The sequence below is a fragment of the Mastomys coucha genome, unplaced genomic scaffold (assembly GCF_008632895.1).
Source record: "Mastomys coucha isolate ucsf_1 unplaced genomic scaffold, UCSF_Mcou_1 pScaffold21, whole genome shotgun sequence".
Lineage (NCBI taxonomy): Eukaryota > Metazoa > Chordata > Mammalia > Rodentia > Muridae > Mastomys > Mastomys coucha.
Genome location: NW_022196904.1, coordinates 177659616 through 177680442, shown reverse-complemented (window position 1 = coordinate 177680442; position 20827 = coordinate 177659616). Strand labels below are relative to the sequence as shown.

The 20827-nt window shown below is 48.9% G+C and overlaps 1 protein-coding gene across 3 annotated transcripts in view; it reads right to left on the bottom strand.

The window, feature by feature from the left end:
* The window catches only part of Sufu (SUFU negative regulator of hedgehog signaling), a 92909-nt gene that overhangs the window by 12809 nt on the left and 59273 nt on the right, over nt 1-20827 (bottom strand). For all 3 annotated transcript variants that reach the window (XR_004123638.1, XM_031390570.1, XM_031390571.1), the window contains exons 9-10: nt 2511-2645; nt 627-765 (exon numbers count right to left, since the gene is read on the bottom strand). Coding sequence is in view for 2 of the 3 variants with exons in the window: in XM_031390570.1 (XP_031246430.1) it covers nt 627-765; nt 2511-2645 (274 nt within the window). In the remaining variant the exon portion in view is untranslated. The remainder of the gene's footprint in view (nt 1-626; nt 766-2510; nt 2646-20827) is intronic.

The following is a 20827-nucleotide window of genomic DNA, read 5'->3' as shown; positions in this document are numbered from 1 at the left end:
AAAGAAAAGAAAAGAAAAGAAAAAGAAAAAGAAAAAGAAAAGAAAAGAAAAGAAAAAAGAGTATGGCAGACCAGGCTGTGAGCCCTGGGAGACCTGGGCAGTGCAGGCCCTAGAAAGAGGCTAAGAGCCCTTAGCCCCAAATACTGTGCTTGACATCAGCTGTGATCCTTGCTCCAAGCAGGAGAATGGAAGAACTGAATGCTCTGGACAAGCCGTCAGGTTCTGTTCAATGGTTTCCATCAGGAGTAAAGGAGTGAGTTGGGAGCTCTGGCTACTGGAACCTGCCCATTCTAGTCACAGAGTTAGTTCACTTCTTATACATTCCGGTGAGGTTTCCATCCAGTCACTGGAGAGGAGCACCCATGCCCCACCCTCCATTCTTGATCTTGATTTCCCAGAGTATGGGGAGTTCTCTACTTCTCACACCTGGCTTCCATTGTCACTGGAAGGCCATTCTAATGGCCAGGAAGTGCCCTGCAGTTGTGAGGACAGCAGCACCCAGACTCACAACCTCTGTATCCAAGAGGCAGAGCACAGCTCAGCATGGGAGCCATAGGAGCTGTCCTGGGAGGGAGGGAGGGAGGGAGAGAGGGAGGGCGGGAGGAGGAAGAAAGGCTGCTTCTCACTTGTAACCAGGGTCCATGAGCTGCATAGGGATGCTCCTCAGTGGCAAAGGCGCCTTCCACTCCCGTGGACACAAACGTGATGGCCATGTCACCTGAGATACTCTTGTAGGTGAAGTGCCGGCCATGCAGGAGTCGGCCCCTGGGGATGGGAACATGGAGACAGTGGGGATCTGAGTACAGAACACAGTCCCTAGCCAAGGTGCTGGGGCTACAGAGCAATGTTCCCTGAGATGGAATGCCTGGCTGGTGCCCTCCTGATGGCCCACCTGTTCACTAACAGGGGACTTTAAGCAAACATGTTCATTGTAGCACAATAGTGAAAGGCTGCCACCACCACTTCACTGAAGGCAACTTCCTTTAGTTCATGCTAGATCCAAGCTCAAAGAACCTCAGGAAGGTGAGAATAATGAGGCCAGAGAGGGAAGTTAACTGTGTGCTCAGCGTCATGCCCTGAGTAAAGGACTCTCCCCCAGGGATACTTCAGTGCCCTGAACAATGTTCCTTTTGTTCTGGGTTCTCCTGTAACATTTAAGCAATTATCCTAGAGGCAATAAGCAAATCTTTAAAAACACAAAAACAAAAACAAAAAAATCTAAAGCCAAGCAGGGTCACTGCAAGAAGTCACCACTAGTCCCTAGTCTGGACACTGGAGGACAGCAGCCAATGGCAACTGACAGGCAGGGATACCAAGCATCGAAAGAGAAAAAAATTGGCTTTGCGTTGTGTTCTCAGCAAATGTGTGTTTCACACAAACCCTTCCCCAGGCTCCAAGCCCAAGCCTGTGCCAAAAAAGCTGCAGGAGGAAATGGCTGGAATCTGGTGCTGGCCCCGGGAGGCCTCCTCACCCAGACCACTTGCCACCTTTGCCCTGCAGCTCAGGGCAGTTGGCTAAGGCTGGCTAAACTCTTGACTCCTCCCCTGACTTGTCCTGGCTCTTGGATCCATGGGCAGGGATCAAACCATGCAATTACTTCTTCCTAGTCACTGTCCCCTCAAGTTTAGAAGGATTCTTGTTGCTTCCTCAGCTTGCAAAGTGAGGTTGGAACTCAAGTGTTTAGAAGAAGGCAGCTGCAGGAGATTCAGCCTAGTGCAGCGTTCTGAGCAGAGTGGAGTTCTGTCCACAGGATGGGTGCGGACTCTCACAGCAACGCAAGAGACACAGCTGGACTTCTGGCCCCTCAAGGAGTCTGCGGGGCTGGTCACTGGCTTTTGTAAAGAGCCAGTGTCTTGCATGGGGAAGCATCAAGCAGGGGGGGTTCAGAGCCTAAGCTGTCACTCCTGACCCGTGACCCAGCTGATGCAGTGGCAGGGCCATCCTAGACTCTCTTGGTCACTGAACCTCTCAAAAGGGGCACAGCTAAAGGACACTTCTTCGACAAATGAGAGTTCTCAACATCTAGTCCCCATGGCCTATGACTTTGAAACTTCTCAGAGAAGCAGATGATAAGAAAGCCAGGTGTAGGGTGCACACTTTTGATCTAAATACTCAAAACCAGAGGCTCTCTGTGAGTTCAAGGCCAGCATGGGCTACGTAGCAAAACCCTGCCTCAATAAACAAACAAAACTCAGATGACAGACCAATATGGGGAGGGGGCTGTTATGTGACTGGGGCTGTCACAGCTCTAGGTTAGAAGATATAAAACAATCTCTCTCTGGGAATGAGCTGCAGGGCCTGGGACAGAGTCCCCAGTTTCCCACACAGGCCCAGGACAGAGCTGCCTGAGTGCTTGTCTTCCACTCCCAGCCCTGGACACTGGTTAGTTATCAAATGCTCAGAGACAACTGCTTGGTTAAAGTGGCTTTAGCTGTGTGGTGTTGGGGAAAGTGGATCTCGGAGGTCCTGAGGCTGGCAGGGCTGATGTGGAATGTGCTGTTCCAGCTCACCTTAGGCAGAGAGGGATAAGAGCTCCAGACTCTTGGTTAAATTTTAGATGCACACTCTCGAGCTGCCTTGTGCGGATCAGTTCGTGGGGGATAACGGCCGTGGAGCTGTCACTGCCCAAGCTGTCCTTGCGGCTCCTGTGAAGCAAGCACATGGAGAAAACCATGGGGATGAGCAAATGGGGTTTTCTGGCCAAGTTCCTGGTCAGCAACTGTGGTGCCTGTTAACCACAGAAACGGTCACCTTCACTAAGCACTAGCCAGGGGCCAGCATGATGCTAAGCACTTCTCAATGGCTGGCTACTCCCCTGATGCCTCATGAGGTGGGCTCATTGGGATGCAGGGGCTGAGCTGAGTGCCAGGCTACACAGCCAGTGAGGAAGTGGGTCTGCCATTTGGTCTGAAGTTACTCAGATTCTGGAGACCACATCTTTGGCCAACAAAACACAAAAGTTCACATTGCTTGTTGTGCCCATGAGATCAACAGCTACTCTAAGGAGCCTTTTTTTACCCCTGCCTTGAATCCTAGAGGCTCTTAGCTCTCTAAAGTGTCATGGGATAGCAGCTCAAGGACAGGCTGGCTGACCCTGGTTTTAAGTGCCAGGTGAGGCAGTAACTTAAGCGAGAGGGGGGGGGGCACACAATCTTTGCTTAGAGGCAAAGGCTAGGCTTGTCAGTCAGATGCATGTGCCTAGGTGACACTCAGCTGAGCTTCACTGGCGTGGTATGTGTGTATGTGGCATGGTATGTGTGTATGAGGTGTGATATGTGTGTATGTAGTATGTTTTGTATGTGTGGTGTGGTATGTGTGTTGTATTTTGTAAAAAAGAAGAGGGAGAACCAGGAATATGTTTGGTAGAGGGGCGGTACGGTGAGGTGGGAAGGGGTGCCTCTGAGGGCCCATGCTGAGGCATCCCTTCCCCCTGAGGTACCGGCCACATGACGGGTATAGTATAGAATAGAGTTTACTTAAAGCATGGCCAGGGGAATTGAGGGGATAGTAGAGACAGAGAAAGGGAGAGGGAGAGGGAGAGAGAGAAGGAGTAGAGGCTGGCCATGAGCTTGTAGAGGCGGGAGGGGAATAGGGAGAGAAGGGACAGAGGGGAAAGAGGGGAAAGGGGGGAAGAGGGGAAGAGAGTGAGGAGGGAGCAAGCAGTGAGTGAGTCAGGCATACCTAGCTGTTGCCAGGTAACTGTCGGGTGGAGCCTAGAAGAAATGCTAACAATGTGTATATGTTGTGTGGTGTGTGTATGTGTGTGCGTGCATGTGTGTGTATGTGGTGTGGTGCGTTTGTAAGCCCTGAATTAGATCCCTTCTGACAGTGACCTTGGCCACACTAAGCTATCATTGTCCTTCAGGTCCCCTCCAGCTAAGCCCCCCACCAATAGCTCATCCCACAGCTGGGCTCCTGGGGCTCCTGTCATTCTAAGTGTTATGTGTTTCAAATTTAGCTATTCTGACTGACTTCTCCAGTCTACCCCAGCAGGAAAAGAGGGCCATCCGTGAATTCCATTCAAAAGGTGGGACTCTGGTCTGGATTGTGAAACCCAGAACAATTCTTCAAGTGTCCAGCAAAATACCAGGCTCAGACGGAGCACTCATTTAGTTTTTAAATCATTCAAGCAGCAGGCAGGAGCTACTCAGGATGTCTGAGCTGGACAGTCACGCCGGAGCAGGCCTTAACTTACAAAGGGAGGGCAAGCACAGGGCCTCATAGGCAATGATGCACTTGAGAGGCAGATCCCTCCCAGGGCAAGCCTGAGGTCAGCATTGGCGGCAAGGCAGTGACTCAGCCGGCCCCTCACCCCAGGTGCTGGGCAGCACAGCTCTGCTGGTCTGCTTCTCCCAGCCCCAGCCCCAGCCCCAGATGACTCCTCTGTCACCTGTGGTTCCCAAAGCTGCCTTGGGAACTGCCTTTCCCTTGGCAGGCACTTCCACAAGAACGGGGAAGGAGACAAACACGGGCCAAGAGGGTCACAGTATTTCAAGATGGGAAAGAAACTCAACCTGTTTAATTTACCTCTTTCCTTTTCAAAAGGAAAACATATCCAAGGTCAAACAAAGAGCGAGTGTGGCAGGCCAGCTTGTAAACCACCTTCTCCGCCCGTCTGCCTGCCAAGGAGGGCAACTCCACATTTCATCTAGGCACTACTGATGGGTTCAGAGGTGACATGGAGTGGGGGGTAGCCTGGGGCTTAAATAAGAGCAGAACACAGGAAACAGAACCATGTTTGTCGAGTGCTTCCTGTGTGTCAGGCTTTCTGTTAAATGCACAGGTTCACTCCATGGGTCCTCACAGCAAGCAAGGAAACTCACTTAGCCCTTTTATAAATAAAGTGAGCACAGATAACCCAAGGTTATAGCTGGAGTTTTATTTTGGGGAATAATGGGTTGAAACTCAGAGCTTTGCGTAAGCTAGGCAACCGCTTTACTACTGAGCCCCACCCTGAACCCCACTGAGTGAGTGGAGCAGCAGAGCCAGGATGTGACTCTTATCTGATAATAGGTTCTCCTGTTCTATGCCGCCAGGCCGCTCACTGGGGCTGAGGCCTGGCCTGCTGGGGGTGGGACCTTCTGGAGGATTCCAGCCTCAGTGGGCCAGGCAAAAATGCTGATGAATAGACTCAGGAGGTAGGGTGGGGGCTGGTAGAGAAGAATCACATAGCACACAGGGCTAGAGAGTCTCAAGCTGCAGGGAAAAATAAATTGTTGAAAGTCAGCTAAAGTCACCTTGGTAACTGCCACCACACACTCACCCAGAACGAGGACATCAAACCCAACTGCAAACAGCTTTAAAGAAGCGGCAAAGAGCTTAATCATCTGAGGAATTAATGTGACAAGTGCCCACATTTACACCTCCCACCAACCTTCAATCATCTGAGAAAACATACTTTAATCTTTTAAGAAAAAAAAAATCTCAAAATGCTAGATCTGCACTCCTGGAGCCTGGGCACTCCCGGCATGCAGCTTCAATGGGCAGGCGGCTGCTTCACACACGCTGGAGCCCAGCTTTTTGCTGATTTGTTTTTTCTGGACATCGATGCAGAAGCATGAATTATTTGTGTGGGCTGGGCGAGGTATTAAATCTGCAGCCGACACAGGTTTGCATGGTTGTCAGCTTAATCTTAGTCATAAAAAAATAAGTAGTGTGCTAGGCAGCATGGCCTAGTTTTTCAGCTGTGCTTTCTCCATAGTGAAAGAAGGCAGAGCTATTGGGGCTGGGGGCTGGGAAGGAGAGGGGCTTCTGGGAAAAGTCATGACCCACAGCCACTGGGAAGGCCTAGGGGACATGGGACCATGAGTGCGCTCTAGGAGGCACAGCATAGGCTCACATTCTAAGTGACCTTGGCAATGACCTTTTTTTTTTTTTTTTTTGAGACAAAGTTTTACCATGTAGCCCAGATTGGTCGTTTCTTTTTTAATTTTATGATATTTATCTATTGTGTGTATGCACGTGCACACACATATGGCAGCATGCATAGACAAGGGACCAAGTTTTACATACTAAAGCAGACCTGGCCTTCAGGTTCTCCCAGCATCCCTCAGTTCCTACCAGGCATATCCTACCTCCAACCCTGAACTTTCCAGCCCAGGGGCTGGGCTGCCTTTCCCCCAGAGGCTCTTCCCTATATAACCCAGACATTTTGGTCTCTCTCTTCTCCTTCTCATCTCTCTTGTGAGTGCACCCCTTTTCTTTCTCTTCCCCCTAGGTCCCCTTTCCCCCCAATGTGACTCCCCTGGCCTCAATCTTTGGGGCCAGCAAACTTGCCCAAGAGCAGCTTCCCAATAAACCTGCTTTTAATATAATCTAATCTGGCTTGAATTGGCTCACTTCACCAGCAGCAGAGAAATAACCTATCACTCTTCTACCATGTGGAGCCCTGGGACCAAACTCAGGCCATCAGGCTCTGTGGCAAGTGCTATTATCTGTTGAGGCATCATCCTAGCATCCCACCCCTTGAAGTCCCAGGCTGGTCTTGAACACATATAGTTAGCTCTCCTCCTGACTGAACTTCTGGAGCGCTGGGATTCCAGGTGTGTAGCATCATGTGATTTATAGGGCTGAACTGTTTCCCTAAACTGGAGTATCCCCTAGATAGAAATAAGTAATCATAGGGTTACCATCGTACTTAAACAAGATGTGTCTGATGAGGCATCTAACAGTGCATGGTGTGCTGCAGGGCTTCTTGGACCCGCCTGAAAGGCTGGTGATGGCTCTGACGGCTAATAGAAACTTGTTTGCTCTTATCCTGGACCTAGGACTCAGCTGCCTCTGGCCAGTTCAGTTCCCTGCTGAGCAAAGGTCTTAATAGGTAGACCAGGATTAAATGCTGGGAAGACCAAATTAAAGGCAAAGAGAACCCCTCAAGGCTCTCAGTGCCCGGAGGGGGATAGTGGCCAAGTCACCTTGCACTCTGCCTCCCTGTAAATCTCAATCCAGTGGCCTTTAACCAGCTCAGCGGTTGAATCATGCTCTCCCTGGCAGGCTTTTGCATCCTATCAACAGCCTTTCTTTCTTGGCTACATGGCCCCAACTTTCAACTACATTCTTGACAAGGTTCTGAAGTCCTCCATCCGTTCAAGCCACCCTCCCCTGGATGCATTTGAGCTCATCAAAGTTAGAGTGTCATGTCCGGAAGTGAAGTGGCATGTGTGGAAATAAATACAGTATGTGCTCTAAGCAGAGCAGATCGCAGAGGCTCTGTGACCACTCTTGTCTGGGGCAGTTTATTTTTATTAAAACTGTCATCAAATCATCTCTTTGTAACCTCATCTTACTACCAACTCATACAGCACTCTGTCAGTGAAATATTTTTTTAAAGATTTATTTACTTATATGTATGAATACACTGTTGCTGTCTTCAGACACACCAGAAGAGTATCAGATCTCATTACAAATGGTAGTGAGCCACCATGTGGTTGCTAGGAATTGAACTCAGAACCCCTAGAAAAGCAGTCGGTGCTCTTAACCACCGAGCCACTTCTGCAGCCCTGTCAGTGAAATCTTACTCAGCTCCCCTCTCCTGTCCTGTCCAGTGTGCAGTGTGGATGATGTGACAGGACAGACTTCCCTGCTCTCTGGCTAAAGCTGCAGCTAGTGTGGAGGATTCTGAAGCCCACTGGCACCCATCATCTCCACATTCCTTCCAGACTTCACATCATCAACATAAACGATCAACTTGCTATCGATATTTTCAGTCCAGTCATTGATTAAATTGAGAACAGACCTGGGCTGGGCAGACATATTCACAACACTGCTTTTTGAGTATGCTCATCCAACCAATGATAAGTAAATCCAGCCTTCCTATCACACTCCTGTTCACTCTCTGAACAGTTCCGTCTTACTTATACCAATGTCCAGAGCATACCCAAGATGTCTGGCTGAATGCTACTTAGGCAAGGACACAGCATGTCTCTCATCTCACCAGACATGCAAGCACTTAGAAGCCTGACTCCGTCTTCTGGGGTTGTTTTCCAATAGCATTCAAAGTTCCCTGCTGAATAATCCAGTCCAGAGTTTTCCTGAGAGGATAACAAGCTTACTGGTCCAGAAAGTGCAAGCTGCTCTTAGCAGCCTGGACTTCTATGCCTTCAGTCTGCTGGCACCCATCCCCTCCACCCCCCATGACTTTTATCTGCAACTTTTCTGGTGTTCTGGGGCCACTGAGATGTGAAGCATGGCTTCTGCCCTGTGTGGGTCTTCCTAGGTTGATAATGTTTGGTTTGTGATGGACACAGGATACAGCTCCAGTACATGGTACTTCCTCTGTCACTGCTCAATGTCCTCTGTCCTAGGTCTTCCGGCTCCAAACCGAGTCCTTTATGCCAGCCACGACTGCTTTCAAGACCGAACCTTGAATTTCAGCTCTGTTTTTATTTTTGCGCCACCACTCCCCTTGATCTTTCAGGACAGAGTTTCTCTCTGTAGCTCTGGCTGTCCTAGAACTCACTCTTCAAACTCAGAGAGCTGTCCGTCTCTGCCCCCGAGTGGCCATTATGCCCAGCAGAATTTAGCTGCTCTCTACCCTGTTACTTACATCCATGGTGGGATACTACACCTTAGATACTAGTCAAATTATCTTAAAAACCTGAAGTGTGTGTTTAATTCTCTACATACCTACTCTGGTATCTAGAGATACCACGCTTCCTTTGGGTTTTCAGGGAACTGTTTACAATACTGAGATACCACTTGTTTTAAAAAATTATTCTTGTGTGGTGTGTGGATGCCCTGGTGCACGTGTGGAGGTCCGAAGGTCTCTGTGGAGTCTGACCTCTCCTGCCACTTTTACCTGGGTTTGTTCCATAGCCAACACTCACACACAGCCATCTCCCTGAAGCAGAGACACCTCTTCAGGCAATGGTGCTTCATCCTGTGCTAAGCTCTTCATATACATCACTTCCTTTCATTTTCATAGCAACCCTATAAATAGGAGTTATTTCCCTCACCTTAGAGATGAAGAAACGGAAAGCCAGAGACCTTAAGTAACAAGCCCAAGTGCACAGGCAATGTGTACATAAAAGCTGATGCAACACTTCAGCTCTTTCTGATGCCAGCTAAAACATTTTAAAAATCTCCTACCTCAGGGATGGGGAAATGGCTTGGCTAGTAACATGCTGTGCTGACCTGAGTTCAGGTCCCTAGGCACCCTTCTAAGGGGTAGGCCCCATATGGGGCTGGAGAGATGGCTTGGTGGTTAAAAGCACTTATTGTTCCCACAATCGGTTTCGGTTCTCAGTCTCTAACTCCAGTTCAGGGGACTGGATGCTCTCCTGCACTCACGTGGGTGTACACGTACTCATGCAGAGTTATACATATACTTTAAAAACATCTTTAAAAGCTGCCATAAGCAGCATGTGACCGTAACTCTAGCACTGGGCAGGACAGCAGAGGCAGGTGGATTCCTAGAGCTTACTGGCCAGTCTAAACTCAGGCTTCAGTGAGGATCCTTTCTCTTATATTTTTGGTTGTGAGCCTAGCCTTTAACGGCTGAGCCATCTCTCCAGCCCAAGGATCCTTTCTCAATAAGATAGAGAGGGAAACTACTTCTAGCCTCCACATGCGTGTGCGCGCACGCACGCATACTTTTTCACACAAACACATACACTCTACATACATACACAATCTCCCAACCTCCTCCAACTTTAGAATTGTGTAGGAAGCTTGGCCTGGAATGACCTATGCAGCCTAGGCTAGTCCAGGCTTCCCTGAGCTCATAAGAGAACTTCTTCCCTGGAACACAAGGCTGTGCTTCTAGAAAACTAGATATGGCAAGGCTAGACTTGTTATTAAGCTGCTTCTCAGATCAGCGGCTCACAGAATGCTGGCATTTTGGACTAAGGACTAGAGGAAACCCAACTGGCTTCATTTTTGTAAGCCAATATTTTTGAACCTGTCAAGAACTCCATTTTCATTGAACACCAAAATCCCCTGAGGCTCTGAGGATGCCTCTAGGGGACAGAGGCCAGGTTCCATCTGAGAGGACTCTGGGTTTCCCCATCCTGAGCTCTGCCCAGCCCAGCCTCTTAATTCTAAGGCCATGCCAGCCTACCTCACAACTGCTTGATGGTTGGGAGGAGATCCACCCTGAGCCCCTCACTCCTAACAGGATGCTCCTGAGGGGCTGTCAGAGAGTTCTCCTCTGCTCGCCACACAACTCCTCCAGAAGCCAGGGAAGCTCAAGTTCCCCTGGGGCTCACCTTTGAGGATACTACTGTGTTTTTACTGGAATGCGTCATTGTGTCATAAGTCTTTCCAAGGGCAGGCAGGCTGTAACAGCTCACACACCAGTCTTCCTTCCTTCCTTCCTTCCTTCCTTCCTTCTCTCCTCCCTCCCTCCGTCCCCCCCTCCTCTTGTTTCTGTTGTTTTGTTTTGTTGAGATGGGGATCTTACCACTATAGGCCCAGATAACCTTCAACTCATAATTACCTGGGTTAACCTCTCTTGGTTTCCCATTGCAGCTGCCAAGATTATAGGTATGTGCCAGTGGGTTGTTTCTTCTACAGCTTGGAGCCAAATGGTCCTATAAGGCTCACCAGCACAGTTCCCAGTACTCCAGGTTGCCCTCAGAGACAGCACTGTCTCTGTTAGCTGGCCGTCTGTGTCTTGCAGTTTCAGTGTAACACCAGAGCAAATGCAGACGGCTCTTCTGCTCTTCCTTGACTCTGTAACCTACACTGGCCCTGAACACAGCCGAGGCCTTCTGCCTTGTCCTCCCAGTGCTAGGATCATAGGCATGAGCGACCACACCTGGCTACTCCTTGATAGACATGTGTATTGTGTGCATATAGGCAGGCCAGAGGCCGGAGCTGGGAGTCTCTCTCTGTCTCTAGCCACCTTGCTTTGGAGACTGGTCTCAGAAATCAGAGCTTGCTGTCTCAGCTACAGGGGTTGGCTGGACCCCTTGATTAGAGCCTCCCTGGTGCTGAGATAATAGGCGGGTGAAGCCTGTTTTTTTTCTTTTCAGATTTATTCTATTTACAGTATGTGCATGTCTTTGTGGGTATGTGCATGTGAGTGCTAGCGCCTGAGGCCAGAAGAGGGTTTGGAGGCTCTAGAGCTCTAGGGGTTGTGAACCTTCTGACATGGCTGTTGAGAACTCAACACAGGCCCTCTGAAAGAGCAGTATATGTTCTTAGCCACTTCCACTTTAATTTTATTTATTTTTGACAAGGTCTCACTGTATAGTCCTGGCTGTCCTGGAACTCAGTATGTACAGCAGGCTGGCCTTGAATTATTAGAGTCTGCCTCTGCTTCCTGAGTACCGTAATTAAAGGTGTGTTCCACCATACCTGGCCTAAGTTTTTAAAAAGTGGTTTACACTTTGAGTATGCACACATATATACACATGTGCTTATGGTCATGAAACACCGTGGAGGTCAGAATACAACTACCCCAGAGACAGAACTCAGTTCACTTTAATTTTGAGACTGGGTCTTTTGAACCTGGAGCTCACAAATTTGGCTACAACTAGAAGGCCAGTGTGCTCTAGGGGTCTACCTGCTCCTGCTGCCCAGGGCTGGAGTTCCAGATGTGGACTATGCCTGGCTTTTTATTTGTGTGATGGGATCTGAACACAGGTCCTCAGATTCAGTCAGCAAGTACTGTACTGACTAATTCATCGCCCTACTGGGATATTGTTCTTATTAAATTTATTTACTCTTTGAATTAAATCTACCTATCTAATCTCCCTACCTATCCTCCTATCTCCCTATCTATCTATCTCCCTATCTATCTATCTCCCTATCTATCTATCTCCCTATCTATCTATCTTCCTATCTATCTCCCTATCTATCTATCTATCTATCTATCTATCTATCTCTCTCTCTCTCTCTCTCTCTCTCTCTCTATTTATCTCCCTATCTATCTATCTATCTATCTATCTCTCTATCTATCTCCCTATCTATCTATCTATCTATCTATCTATCTATCTATCTAACTATCTTCCTATCTATTATGTGTGTGCGTGTGCTTGCTGCATGTGCCCATGTATGGAAGACAGAGGACAGTTTGCAGAAGTCAGTTTTCTCCTTCTACCATGTCCTGGAATTGAACTTGTGTTGTCAGGCTTAGAAATAAGCAGCTTTACTAGCTGAGCCATTTCATAGGTCACACACACACACACACACACACACACACACACACACACACACACTCTTACATATTTTAAGTGGTAGAGAAACAAGGTCTCACTATGTAATTCTGGTTGGCTTGGAGCTTGCTATGAAAACCAAGCTGGCCTCAAATTCATAGGATCATCTTCCTCACAAGCTAAAGAGTTCTCTATGGGTTCCCCCCTTTTTTCTTCTTTCTTTCTTTTCTTCTTTTTAAAAGACAAGATCTTGTTGTATAGCTCTGGCTGTCTTGAAACTTGCTCAGTAGACTAGGCTGGTCTCAAACTCAGAGATCTGCCTGATTCTGCCTCCAGAGTTCTAGGATTAAAGGTGTACATCACCATGGCCCAGCAAAATTTTTGACATTTTATGTGATAAGGGTTTGCCTGAATGTATGAATGTATGAATGTATGTATGTATGTATGTATGTATGTATGTATGTATACCATGTGTATGCAATATCGGTGGAGGCCAGAAGAGGCATACTATTCCCCTGGGACTGGAGTTACAATCTGTTGTGAGCCACCATGTAGGTGGGGTCTAGGAACTGAACCCAGGGCCTCTAGAAGAGTAACCAGTTCTCTTAACCGGGCAGCTGTCTCTCCAGTCCCAGTGGCCAGCTTGTCCAAGACTTATGTATGGTCTTCCACTATGGCAGCTGAGCTCTGAGCTTTCTTTCATCCCAATCACTCCTTCCCAAGGCAACTCCCTGACAGCTTTGTGTGACTACAGTAAATGTTCACATGACTGACTACATCACTTCTTCTCAGCTCTAGACCATGATGTGTACTTAAAGAATGCCCCCAATCAGAAGCTAGGAAACAGAGGAGGGGTAGGGCAGTCTCCTGTAGAGTAGAGACGATGGGAGAAAAGAGACAGGGCTCCTTTCTCACAGGTCCTCATTTTCTTGGATTTTAGAACTGTTTAATTATTTTTGTGACACTGGAGATGGGGCACGGGCTTAAGCATACTAGTCAGGCACTCTCCATCCCTCCAGCTTAGGCCCATGAGTACTAGTCAGGCACTATCTATCCTCCAGCTTAGGCTCATGAGTACTAGTCAGGCACTATCCCTCCCTCCAGCTTAGCTGTGTTATTGCTTATGCATCAGTAGCTCTTAACTGCTGCTGGGTCACACCTCCTTCTTCATTTCTTTCTCAAAACAGGCTTTCTCTGTGTAGTCCTGAAACTTTTTCTGTAGACCAGGCTGGTCTTGCCTGCCTCTGCTCTCTCAATTTTTTTTTTAAATGTACATTGGTGTTTTGACTCTCTATGTCTGTATGAGGGTGTCAGATCCCTTGGAACAGGAGTCACAGACAGTTATTAGCTGCCATGTATGTGTTGGGAACTGAACCTGGGTCCCCTGGAAGAGCAGCCAGTTCTCTCAACCACGGAGTAACCTCTCCAGTCCAGTTTTATAATTCTTTAAAATACTTGTGTTACGCTGGGTGGTGGTGGTGCATGCCTTTAATCCCAGCACTTGGGAGACAGAGGCAGGCAGATCTCTGTGAGTTCCAGGACAGCCTGGTCTATAGCACAAATTCTAGGACAGCTAAAGCTACACAAAGAAACCCTGTCTCGCCAGGTGGTGGTGGCGCATGACTTTAATCCTAGCACTTGGGAGGCAGAGGTAGGCGGATTTCTGAGTTCGAGGCCAGCCTGGTCTATAGAGTGAGTTCCAGGACAGCCAGGGATATACAGGGAAACCCTATTTCAAAAACAAAAAACAAAAAAACAAAACAAAACAAAACACAAAAACAAGAAACCCTGTCTCGAAAAACCAACTAACCAATCAACCAAAACAAACAAACAAGCTTGTCACATTTGTTTGTTTGTTTGTTTATACATTCAGGCGTTTTGCCTGCAGGTATGTCTGTGAACCATGTGCATGCTTGGTGCCAGCAGAGACCAGAAGGGTAGCATCAGATCTCCAACTAGAGTTCCAGAGGGTTGTGAGCCTCTGTGTGGGGTTCTTCACTGAGACATTTCTATAGTCTTCTGCATTTACTTATGTGTATTATATATGTATATGCACAAACATACCATAACATGTTTGATGGTCAGAGGACAACTTACAGGAGCCAGTTCTCTTTCCACCATGTGGATTTCAGGGATCCAACTCAGGTATCAGGCTTAGGAGCAATGCCTTTGCCTACTGAACATTATTATTATTATTATTACTGTTACTATTATTGTTGTTGTTGATGTTGTTGTTGTTATTACTATTGGGTCTTGGTTTTTTGAGGCAAGGCCTGGCTGTCTTGAACTCGCTCTGTAGACCAGGCTATCTGGAACTCAGAGGTCTGCCTGCCTCTGCCTCCAGAGTGCTGGGATTAAAGGAGCTACCACTTCCTGGCTCTTTATCGTTTCTTTGAGACAGGGTTTCTCTATGGAGCCCCATGACTTGTGCATACATACTTACTATATAGACCAGGCTAGCATTGAACTCACAGAGATCTACCTGCTGCTGCTTCTTGAGTGATGAGATTAAAGGCATGTGCCACTATATCCTGCTTATTATTTTATCAAACAGGGTATCTGTCTGTCTTCTGTCTGTCTGTCTGTCTATCTATCTATCTATCTGTCTGTCTGTCTGTCTGTCTGTCTGTCTGTCTGTCTGTCTATCTATCTATTCATCCATCCATCTATCCATCCACCCACCCACCCACCCACCCACCCATCCATCCATCTATCACTCTAGAACTTTAGAATGTTCTGCCTCAATATGCACCTGCTGGGGATTCGAAGAATGTGTCACCATGTTCTACCCTGTCTCCATTTGCAGATGTACACAGTGGAAAAGAGATGTGGCTCTTTAGGCAAAGGACCACGGTTCAAACACTGACTGGTGCTTATTCCTAGTCCTTGATTCATCAATTTTGACACAGTGTTTATGTAGCCCTGGCTGGCCTGACACTCCCTATGTAGACTAGGCTTTCTCAAGCTTGCAGCACTGCTCTCTTCCTGCCTCTGCTCCCACATTCTAGGCTTGTACTACCATGCCCTGGCTTGACTCTATACTAATACAATCTGGGCAACGGCACTGTACTGTGTGAAGTGGGGAAAACAGCAGTCCCCCTGCTCCACAGATGATATATAATACCTACTCAGCCTCAGAAACCTCTCCAGCCTAGGGTTCTGCCTGTGTTCACAGCATAGAGGGTGGGTGTGTAAAATGGTTATACTTGATCTTTGCCAAAAGATCAAGGAGTGACTATACCTTGATAATTCAGAAGTGGACCTAATTCTCCATTCTGTGTCATTACCACCCGCCTGTATAACATGATCTATATTTCCCCTTCTCACTGTGTAAGATGACTTTCCACAAGGCCTAGCACACCCTTCTCTGCAGTGTAGAGATAAAGCCTCCTGATCTTCAGTCCTGGGTGGTTTATGACACATACTCTAGTCACCCTGCCTTCATAGCACATGGCAGAACCTAATCTATATTTCTCTCCTCTTTGGGAGGGTCTTAACTTCTCCACACTCACTCACCTAAGCTGCACTGGCTATTTTCTATCCATGGCAACAGGGGTAGGAAGAAGAACCAAGCAGCTGAAATTCCTGCTAGCCACAGTCCTCATCCTGTGACAGTCATGACGTCTACACTGGCCACATGACTTGAGACCTTCTCCTTGGGGACACCTAGAAACAGGACACTGGGCATGGTGACAAATCAGAAGTGAAGTACAATTGCCTGGCAGAACCCAGCTCCACCTCTGGCTTCGGCTTTTTGCCTGGGAGATTATTCCTATTGCTTTCTGACTGCTGACAGAAGCTCTGAACTTTCCAGAGAAAGAGCCACTTGTAGGCCTCCCTTCGGGACAGGACTGGGAAAAGGATGTGAGGGAAAGAGAAGCACAGGGCTGTGTCTCACTGTCAGTGCTGCTGCTCAGCACCAACAGGCTGAGATGAAGGGCAATGCTTTACATAGACACACACACACACACACACACACACACACACACACACACACACACACACCCTATCCTGGCCCCTCTGGCTTTGGCGGGAAGGCCAGGCACACATACACTCCACACTATCCTGGCCCCTCTGGCTTGGGTGGTAAGGCCAGGACCCCTGTGGTCTCGGGTGAGCCCATTCTGCCCCAAGCCCCTGGCTTTCCTTTCTCTGAGACACTGAGTCATCTCCTCTCTTCAGCTCTCACCTTTGAACCGTCCCTTTCCCTTCCCTGCAGAAGTGACTCACTGCTGAAGTGTTGGGTGACACTGAAGATCAAGGATGGATGATAAAAATATTCCTGATTGTGCAACTCGGGGGAGGGGATGCAGTGTGGGGGGGATGCACCTGGACTCAAAGCATTAGCCAGGAACCTTGAATGATGGCCACTGCTTGGTCTCTGCAGAAGTGGAGCAAAGACCAGAGTCAAAGCCTATGTTGACCCATGTCAGATTTGCTGGACCACTCCCTGTGTCTTTCAGATACGGTTCTGAGGAAGGCAGCACAGGCTTTTATCATGACAACCTGGTCCACAGTGAAGGAGCCAACTCAAAGGCCCTGTTCCAGGAGCAGTGGGGGAGAGGCCCTGGCCTCCCCACTGTCAGCCTCGAGGCAGGGTTCTTCTGGGCTTGCTTTCCAGTGTCGGAACTGTGAGTGAAGGCACCGTGACAGAGAGGCTCCAGGCTGTCTACCGCCCTAACACACACCCCTGACAGCAGGGGTCATCCAAATCGACAGATGTACCAAGTGGTACCACGTCAACCAGCTGCTTACCTAGAGGGAGACTCACCTTCTTCCACCCAAATCCAGTGGCAGACTGGATGAAACCAGATAGCATCTTCTATTCTAATTACACTTCATGGACACCACAGGCTGAGCAAAACAAATCAGTTTTCTCTAAAGAACAACTCCCTGGCCAGGATGAGGTGGGAGATAGGGACAGCAAAGTCACCCCATCCAAAGGCCAAACAGACGGGAGCAGAGACCTGTAAAGAGGTAAAGAGAAGAACAGGCCTGTGTGGCTCCACACTCTCTCTGCAACCCCACCACTCAGAAGGCTGAGGAAGGGGCATAGCCTGCGCTATTGGCCAGCCTGGGCCACAGAGTAAGACTGCTATCTAAAACAGAAATAAATAAGTAAAAAATAAATTGAAAGAAAGAAGAACGGGAGGAGTGTGTTTGTACTATGTGGGAATCTTACAGAGGTAATATCATTAACAGGAGAATTCATTCTTCAAGAAATTGAGGGTGGAGCATTCTTACAAACTTCTGGTGCTATTTTAGACAAATAAGAGGTCTGGCTAAGCAGTGATGCTAAGCTTGCTTGCTTCTGAAAGGCTCTCTCTCTGCCTCCTCAAGAGAGGAAGAAGTGAAGGCTCTCTAACACACACGTGCACACACATGATGCCTGCCCCTCTTTGGGATGCAAGACCCAGAGTTGCTTATGGAACTCTCCTCTTGAGTGAGTGCTGGCTAAGTGAGCACAGGGACAGGACCCTGGAGGAGCAGCTTACAGAAACAGACCTTCCCCTGCACACACCTGACCACACAGGCTCGCCTGTCACCATCACTGTGGAGAGGCTAGAGAGCTAAGATCGGACTCTGGCTGAGCAGGGACCTCAGACAGACAGAATGTCCTGTGACTCCCACCCTGGATCCCAAAAAATGTTGGCAGGGACAGCTCTAGACCAGGCTGTCCTCGTGTGCCACAAAGGGCCGCTTCCCAAACTCGCCCGAGCAGGCAGTGGGAAGGGAGGCGCCAGCCAGCCGAAGGCGGCTTTTCTCAACTGATCATCTTGGGAAAAGGCAGATACAAATTTCATGGCTGGAATGCAAGGGTTGTGAAATGCTGAAGACGCCCTGAAGAGGGCCCAGGACTCTCCTTCCAGGAAGGCAGTGGGAAGAGGACTGGCAACAGTGGGAGGAAGCAGAACAGGTTACCCAGAGGGGCCACCTTTCTGGGAAGCAGGAAATAGGGCTCCAGAAAGAAAGAAATCCCCGGGTCCTGAGGTGGGAGTTGAGCCAGAGATAGGGCTTGTTTCTGAAGAAGAAAATAAGGCCTGTGTCTAAAAGTAATTCTATAAATGAGCCAGTTATGACAGAGCTCATTATTTCTAGAATCATTGGGGCTAATGAGAGGTCTTTCTTACAGTTAAATAAGCCTGCCAATCTGCTAACATGGACCTAGCTTGTCGTCGTTGGTGCCATGTGAGAGCTTGTCCCTATTCATGCCACAACCAGTTGGTCACCTGAGTTCCTCCAGTGACATCATTATTATCTCAGAGGCATGGCTTGCATGGTCCTCATGGTCCCTGAGTACAGGGCGAGGAAGAGCACACTTGTTGAGAGTGCCCTAAGCTACTTATCATCTCCCTATGCCTCACCTTTCTCTTCTGTAAAAAAAAATATATATATATTAGATTATCTACTTCATACACTGACTTCGAGGATGAACTAAATCAATACTGGTATAAACTGCTGGCTGCTATGGCTGTATGAAATTAGCAAGTATCCAATTCCCCAAGTAGGCCAGGACCCAGTTGCTGATGTCCAGCTGTATCAGCTGTTCTAAACCGATCCATCTCTGTGACCTCTTAGATCAGATCCAGACCCACAAAGACCCATGTAGACTGCCCAGCCCAAAGTCCTGACGAAAGGAAAACTGGCCAGGCAGAGCAAATAGGGCCATGCTGTGGCGGCAGCTTCCCAGGGGAAGAAGGGCAAGCAGCAGTGCCAGCACATTGGGGACTGGCTTTCTCTGTCACCATCTTTATGGTGCGTCTGAAAGGAGGTCAGGTCCCAGGGTGGGCAGCACAGATATTACAATGGTGCTTGCTAATCTCAACTGAGCTGACCATTGCCGAGTCAGAAACAACAGAGAGCCAGGATCTGGGAGATCTGAGAGCACGATGGGGGTGGTCTTAGCCAGGGAATGAGGAGGAGAAACCGCTGCTCAACTGTTGGTTAAGTTGGTAAACAGGACCAAGAATCTCAGAGGAAGACACTGTCACTCCTCCAGATGTCAGATTTACGCTCCTTGGGGACCTGTTGGGTCCTGGAGCTGCAGGGAGAGCAGGAGACTCCAGATCTACTCTCACTCATATCTTTATACCAGCCAACGGAAAGCAAAGAGTGGGGGCAAAGGGGGACAGCCTTGTGCCAAGTGCCCAGCCCACCACTTCCTTACTGACTGGCTGTGGTGTCTACAGGAACTGAGAGGCCAGCCCCTTGCAGTGTCTAGGGGCACAATAGTCAGACACATAAACAAGACAGAGAATGAGATATCAGGCATGTCTCAGGTCAAAGAAGGGCAACAGGGGCATCCCCAAATGCTCTCTGTCAGAAGCCCTGGCCTTCTTTGAGAGGTGGAGGGCCATCTGGGAGATGACTGGCTCCACACTCCCTGCCAGCGACTGGAGGCTACAAGCCCACTAGTACCACCGGCCTACCACCAGTGCCAAGGAAGCCAGTTTAAGAATTCATACTCCAGCCGGGCGGTGGTGACGCACGCCTTTAATCCCAGCACTTGGGAGGCAGAGACAGGTGGATTTCTGAGTTCGAGGCCAGCCCTGGTCTACAGAGTGAGTTCCAGGACAGCCAGGGCTATACAGAGAAACCCTGTCTCAAAAAAACAAAACAAAACAAAACAAAACAAAACAAAACAAAACAAAAAAGAATTCATACTCAGGGCCTAGGGAGGAGTACAGCTCTGGGTCAGGGTCCGGACTGCAAATAGAAAGCTTCCAGATGCTCCATGACACAGCTTAGCTATCTGCTACTGCCAGAGCAAAACCCAAGCAACTTAAGAAAGTCACTGGCTGTAGGTAAAGGCGTTGGGTAGCACTGGAAGCCTGAAACTGCGCACTGTTAGAGCTCAGTTTTCCTGCTTCTGGATGGTAGGCATACCAGGTAAGCAACATTAGATGGAAGCGAGTTCAGGGTGACTTCTCGATACCATAACCAGCTCCTTAGTGCTAGCTGGCCCGGCCTCTGTGCCTCAGTCCCTGTAGCAGCTCCCCATGCTCGCTGCAGGTCTCGCTGCAGGTCTAGGGTACACTCTAGGTCCTCTCTCTCCAGACATGCTGCCTGTTCCTGATGCTGTCTTCGCTGTTGTGTACATCACTGGTCTTTCCAGGATCATGAATCAGCAACCTCAGCCTGATTCCAAACCCATGGGCATTTCCAACAAACTGTGTGTGCAGTCAGACTGCATATACCATGACCAGTTGATTGTTTCATTCATGTCCCCCCAAAGGCAGGCCCTGTGCATCCCAGATGGCCCCAGGGCTTAAGTTGCCACACAGACTTCTTAGAGGGTAGGTGAGTCACCCTTAGCCTTGCAGGATTCATCCAGTTCCTTTTCCACCCAAGCCCCAGCAATTTCATCCCTGGCAGGCAGGCGAGGCCCCTGCTCTGAGTGGCCAGCACCTAGGCATCCCCCACTGTGTGAGAAGAAGGCCATTCCTAGCCCTAGCCTTGTTCACCACTTGTCTCCTAACAAAGGAAGAGGTGGGAGGAGACAGATCTGACCTCTAGGGCTGGCTGGCTTCTCCTAAAGACTACAGGACCCTTAGACAGGCAGCAGCAGAGGCCTGTAGAGGACTTCCCTTCCCTTCTCTGGGCCCCAGGAAAGGCAGGCAGGAAGAAGGGCCTCAGCTGCAGGCATGCAATGCAGGGCTGGCCAGACAAGGAGGTCCCTAGGGCTGCAGCTATCAGCCAGAGCGCAGGCTCCAGGAAGGAAGGAAGGG